Below are 6,483 nucleotides of genomic sequence, written 5' to 3'. Positions count from 1 at the left end.
GATAACACAGAGAGATATGAGGGAGGCGGGCGAGTCGGCCAATTCGGCCCAGCCGAATTAGGCACGTCTCCAGTCCAGGGTTTCCCATCAATTTTAATGATTTTTATCACACGGTTTTCTCCAGTTTTCATCAAATAAAATAGATGCATATAGATTAAAAGCAAGAAATTAATCTACCGCTAGATCAAGAGCAGGATCAAATCTATTGCAAGCAAAGCATCCATAATATGATAAAAACGAGAAAATATAATAAATCTATAAAAACATATATAGACCGCATACCTTAATAGACACATGCTCAGATGTATCTATGAATTAGTAAATTAGTGTACAAACTAATCTTACTAATTACCTCATTAGCGCATGTCATCAGATCGATCGATGCATGCACTTATGGTTCATGGCTTGTTTGCTTGCTGTGGTTGGGCATCTGTTCTCCGCATACACGCCGGCCATCGAGCTGGTCCGGCCGGTGCGGCGCTGCGTGCATCACGTCTAGCACTCGCGCAGCAGCGCGCAGAGCAGATTGGGCTGCATGCGCAAGGGGCAGGAACCCACGCGAGGGCTCAACTTCGTGGCAGACAGCGCGCAGCTCTGATCCGTGACGTGCGGCAGCGTGCACGGGCGAACGCGAGGGGAGCCACGGAAGCACGGTGCACACGCACACGCGCGCAGGGCAGAACCGTGTCGCAGCAGCACACGGTGCGGCTAGCAGACGTCCGACTACGGTGCCTGCTCCTATTGTGCATGGACGACGGCACGACACGCACGAGTATGCCTCCAGGCTCCAGCACGCAGTACCGCGTCATAGATCACAATCTAATTAGTAATAGCAAATAAATTAGATTGATCTAACCGATAATGATGCAGTCACGGTGCACGCCGATCAAGTATATATGCATGCTCCGGTGGCTTATGACGCGTGCACGGTTCAGGCGATCGGTTGCGAAGGTCAGCCGGGACAACACATGCACGTCGCGAGCAGCCGTGCATATATCTTCCTGCGTCATCAACGATCAATTTCGTCGATGGTAGTACTGCGAAACACAACAATACCGAGGCATCAATCTGTACTTAGAAATTAATCTAACAACAAACGACAAACCGGTGAAGGGAGAGCTGCTGATAACGTGTTATAAACCAACACGTCTATTAGCAGATCACCAGATTCATTCCTGTCCCTCCCAGAGACGTGAGATGACGTAGAACACCCGCGCCTATCCTTTTGCCTTCAAGAACATTACAGAAGTAGACAATGAACACACATATAGGTTAGAACTTTCTCTTCATTATAAATCTCATCTAGAGTACAAGCCATATAGGTTAGAATTTTCTCTTCATTATAAATCTCATCTAAAGTACAAGCCATCCTTAGATGTCTGGGTCTTAGGAGGAGATAGATTTTACCTCTACTCGTATTCGGATTGGTCAACAGGAAACTTATCACTTAGATTTGTTTCACAGGGTCTGGGTTCCTAATCTTCCTATTGGGCTTCTGCCTTAGCCCGTGGGCTAGGCCTACTAATTGCTCTCTTTGTTCTCAACTCTCCAGCACGAGAGCTGCTCTCTCTTGCTCGTAGCGAGGTCGCAGATCCTCACCGCCGGCGATCCCCCGCCTCCGTTTCGGTGCCGCCGCCGCCGCCGCCGCGAGAGAGGGGAGCAGAATGTTGCAGTGCGTCTTCCTCCTCTCCGATTCCGGGTAATTCCCCTCCCCGCCCGCCGATCCCCGCAATCCTCCTCGCATCGATTCCTCCCCTCTGTCGCCGGATCTGTCCTGACCTGATTTTGTAACTGAACTGAAATTTTCCGGCATGGCAGGGAGGTGATGGTGGAGAAGCAGATGACGGCGCACCGCGTGGACCGCGGCATCTGCGGCTGGTTCTGGGACTACGTGCTCGCCCACGCCGCCGGCGACGCTTCCAAGGTTGATATTCGGTTCTTCCTCTGGGCTGTTGCTTTCGGATTTTCGAGCTTTGATTTGTTGTGATGCAGTGCTGTTTTAGCTGTTAGATTTTGATGGGGGAGCTCTGCTGATTATGTTGCTTTGATTTTTCGGAAGGTCTTGCAGGTGGTGGTCTCACCGACGCATTACTTGTTTCAAGTTTATCGAAATGGGGTGACATTCTTGGCATGCACCCAAGTGGAGATGCCCCCGTTGTTGGCTATCGAGGTATGAGTTTTATCCTCTTAGCTCCTCCTTTTTACTTGCTTGGGAGCTCTGTGATAATAGTAAAATCAGCAGTACAGCATAATTCAATTGCTGAAGATAGCTAGTTTGAACTAGGGTAGAGTTGTAGAGATCACTTGTTATTTGTTGCTGAGCATACTGAATGCTTTGATACTACTCACACTTTCAGCAAGAATAAGTGTGAAATCAATACTAGTCATACTGGTGGGTTTTGCATACTGATTTTCGATTACATGTCATGCTTACAAGGAACCGGTATTTCTAGAACTTTGATAATATCTATCAAGATCCTGGAATCTATATAATTATATTATTATCAAATATGCTATGCATTTGGATGTCAGCTTCAATAATTTTCTCCATTCTGGTATGCGTAAAACATGTAATTGTTCAGAATTTTTCTTTGGAATCATGTTATGCATATCCCTACTAAAGAGGTTTCTTTTCATGCTTGAAAGTTTCCTGAAGGTATGAAATGATGTGTTCAACAACTTTGGGACTTTAGAAGCATTATCAGTAAAAACTTGCAACTAACTACAAAATTGTTGTCACTATCCTAATTATGTCCTACCAATCTACCATGGAACATGCACATTGCAGTAATTTATGATGAAATGCCAAGAACCATGACTGACTACATGTTTTAACTTTTGCTCTTTTTTATGGTTCTGTGAATATGATTTGCGGCTTCCAGTTTCTCTTACGGGTTGCTGATGTCCTAACTGACTATCTTGGAGATTTAAATGAAGACATAATCAAAGACAACTTCGTACTTGTATATCAGGTCTATTTTCATTTGCTCTTTTATGTGACATCACATAATAACTTTGCAGCTGGTTGCCTATTATATCATTTTCATCTTGTTCTAGTCTTCTGAAATTTGAAAACTAGTGCAAATATTTGGATGATATTACAGTGCCACTTGACTTTATTACTGGAAGATTTCTTGTCAAATTATGTCAGACAGGTTTTAAATTTCTCACTATATACAGATTTTGGACACAGTTGTGTACCATGGTACAAGTTCAAAACTAGGATATCATTCTTAGGCTCAGTTTGTGATGTTTGTGCTGCGTTGTGCTTTTTTTTTTTATGTTGCTATTGTATATAAAAAGTTATAATTGTTATAGTTAATTTACAGATCAAATTAAGGTTAGACAAAATATATTATTCAGCTACTATGCCATCCCAATCGTTCCATACTTTTTAAACACAATGATATTATTGTTTGCAACACAGATAAAAAGAAGTACTTATTCTGTACTACAATTTACCTAATTGATACTTCAACTGCCAGTATGATGAACTTTACATGTACTTATCTACTTGTTGGCAATAATTTCTACTGTAATCTAACTGCTATGTGTACGTGGATTGATCAAGACCCTTTGTTGTTTTCATTCTATTGATATGTGAAACATTGATCTAGGCTGCATGCTGCAGTCTAAATATCAGCATATTTAGCTGCTTGTGAAGATCATGATAGGCAAATTTTAATAATATAATACTTGTATGAGTGCAGATTTTAGATGAGATGATGGACAACGGTTTTCCACTCACTACTGAGCCAAATATCTTGAAAGAGATGATTGCCCCACCAAATATCGTCAGCAAAATGTTGAATGTTGTGACTGGTAAGAGTTCTAATCTTGGTAACAAACTTCCAGATGCAGCTGCTTCTTTTGTACCATGGAGAACAACTGTTGTCAAGGATGCAAGCAATGAAGTCTATGTTAACATAGTTGAAGAACTAGACGCATGTGTGAACAGGTACTTTCACCTTGGCCTTTTCGATATTCCAAGTATATTTTACTAAATCTGTAAATTTGAGTTTTAGACATGCCTGAACAGTTTTGTCATCTATTAATATCTGCAGGAAGCTATTACTGAACTCTATTTAGCATATTCAAACTTTTGACTACTGTGATCTAGTTCAGACCCATTAACTGTTATAGCAGTAAGGATCCCAACAAAACCATGTCTGTGAATAAACACAATGTAGCTCGTTTCTGGAGAGATGCGACCATCTGATTTTGTTATCTTAGGACATGCAACATAGAGAATGAATGTTTTTGATGTCTGACATCCCAGTAAATTTTTTTACAGAGAAGGAGCTCTAGTGAAATGTGAAGCATATGGTAAAATTCAAGTAAATTCTAGCCTTCCAGGTGTACCAGAACTGACCTTGTCATTTTCTAATCCTACAATTATCAACGATGTGAGGTTTCACCCTTGTGTCCGATTCAGACCTTGGGAATCCAATCAGATCCTTTCATTTGTTCCACCTGACGGGCAGTTCGAGCTCATGAGTTACAGGTGCATAAATATTTGCTCTCTCATGTTTCCTTCTGTTTCTCTCTGTTGGCTATGTTTGACTTGTCTGTTGTATTTTTACTCATTATTTAATCATAAATGACCAGAGTTAAGAAATTGAAGACCATACCAATTTATGTGAAACCTCAGTTAACATCAGATTCGGGGAATTGCCGTGTCAATGTGATGGTGGGGATTAAAAATGATCCTGGGAAACCTATTGATTCTATAACAGTGCAGTTTCGATTGCCCCCACTTATCGCTTCTGCTGATTTGACTGCAAACTATGGCACAGTTGATATTCTTGCTGACCAGGTCAATACCTTCTTTCCCCATCAGTACTGTGACTTTGATTCATGCCTATTCTATCAGTAGTCATGCATGTAGCTAGTATCTACGTTCTCAGTAAACGCAAGATTGCAGCTTGAATGCTTTTTTGGCAAATGTCAGTTATTTATACTATACTTTGTATCAGCAAACATAGGTCTTTATGGTCTACATATTTTGCTTGCCTAATACATGTTTCTTTCTTATGCAGACCTGCCTTTGGACAATAGGGCAGATTCCAAAAGACAAAGCCCCGTCTCTCTCCGGGAATTTACGCCTTGAAGAAGGGCTTACTCATTTGCATACATTCCCAACGTTTGAGGTGAAATTCAAGATTATGGGGGTTGCACTATCTGGGCTTCAAATTGATAAGCTGGAAGTCAAAAACACTCCCAATGCTCCTTACAAAGGTTTTCGAGCCCAGACTCAAGCTGGAAGGTATGAGGTCAGATCTTAGGTTTCTGTGTGATTCACAGCTGTTGTCTGCACGTTGAAACCAACATGATACCATAATCCCCGGGGGTGGGCTGGCAAGGCATCACGATAAGTCAGTTCGTCCATGGGCAGTCTGCCTAGATCAATCTTATTTCTCCTCGTCGGCAAAGCCACAGAATCTTCGCTGTGTTTATGAAGGCGAAGGTTTCTTCGTATAGATGTTCAGTGCCTGAGATCAAGATTTTGAGTTCTGCCATATCCCTTCTGTTCACCATCCATTTCACTGAGTAAATCTGTTAATGTTCAGTCTTTCCTTTGAACTACACATTGAAAAGCGGTGGGTGTTTTTGAAGTGAATAGGTTTTGAACCCCCCAACACCTCAACAACCAGGGCTATTATTTCCATGCGCGTCATAGCTGTTGTGTTTGCATTTGTAATTTGTAAACAGCTGTACAAAAATTAGCAGGTGCCTGTAACTCTTATTTAAAGGAAAAATACTACAACTAGTTTAGATGTGATCTGCAAGCGAAATTGTCTGTGCAAAGGGTGCTCCAACTTACAGTCATATGCATGGTCAATCACCTTGACTTAGTATCAGTTCTACTGGAGCACTCTCGAAAGAAAGAACTAGTACTGAACGCGTGGAAACTTCTTTAATAACCCTAAAACTTCTCAGGTGAGTGGTTTCAGAAAATCCAAATGGTGATGATGGTAAATCACACGAGAGATTCATGTATCAGTCGTACCGTATGGCCTACAACATATCAGCCATTGCTAAAATTTAAAACTTAATTTTAGAGTTGACTTGCTTCATTTTTATCATTAGTTTTTGTCGCTAAGAACATGTATAAGAGTTTTACCTAGAAATTATTTTTTTCGCTAATAAAGCTACGCGACATGTAATCAACTTTTTGCCAATCGATAGTGTTGCATGTCTTAACTAGAGATACTCCTACCTGGAGTATACTCTCACTGTTCCACACTATAAGAGCAGGTACAATAGCAAGCTATAAACCAGCTATAATCACATATCGAGAAGAAAAGAGAAGAGAGAGAGAGAAGAAAGTGGGCTACAGATTTGTAGCCAACTGCAACATTGACTCTAATACGTTATGTGTGTATGAGAGGTGGGATCGGGTATTAATGGTGTAGTATATTTTTATAGTTAACTATTGTATGAATGGGCTATTAGATTAGCTATAGATGATTTGAAGCCTAT

At 41.3% G+C, this 6,483-nt stretch overlaps 1 protein-coding gene across 3 annotated transcripts; it reads left to right on the top strand.

Moving 5' to 3' along the window:
• Window positions 1–1,542: 1,542 nt before the first annotated feature.
• Window positions 1,543–5,884, top strand: LOC127772774 (AP-3 complex subunit mu). 3 transcript variants are annotated; one of them, XM_052298743.1, is made up of 8 exons: window positions 1,543–1,699; window positions 1,819–1,924; window positions 2,069–2,170; window positions 2,883–2,972; window positions 3,711–3,958; window positions 4,295–4,504; window positions 4,609–4,816; window positions 5,040–5,884. In XM_052298743.1, exons 1-8 carry the CDS (start codon window positions 1,665–1,667, stop codon window positions 5,283–5,285), a joined length of 1,245 nt encoding a protein of 414 aa, XP_052154703.1. In that variant the 5' UTR covers window positions 1,543–1,664; the 3' UTR covers window positions 5,286–5,884. The 3 variants fall into 3 exon arrangements, with proteins under 3 accessions (XP_052154703.1, XP_052154701.1, XP_052154704.1); XM_052298741.1 differs by having other exon boundaries at window positions 2,060–2,170; window positions 5,040–5,880; XM_052298744.1 differs by lacking the exon at window positions 2,883–2,972 and having other exon boundaries at window positions 2,060–2,170.
• The last annotated feature ends 599 nt before the right edge of the window (window positions 5,885–6,483 follow it).

Source organism: Oryza glaberrima, chromosome 5, assembly GCF_000147395.1.
Source record: "Oryza glaberrima chromosome 5, OglaRS2, whole genome shotgun sequence".
NCBI classification, from domain to species: Eukaryota; Viridiplantae; Streptophyta; class Magnoliopsida; order Poales; family Poaceae; genus Oryza; species Oryza glaberrima.
This window is presented reverse-complemented; position numbering and strand designations above follow the sequence as displayed.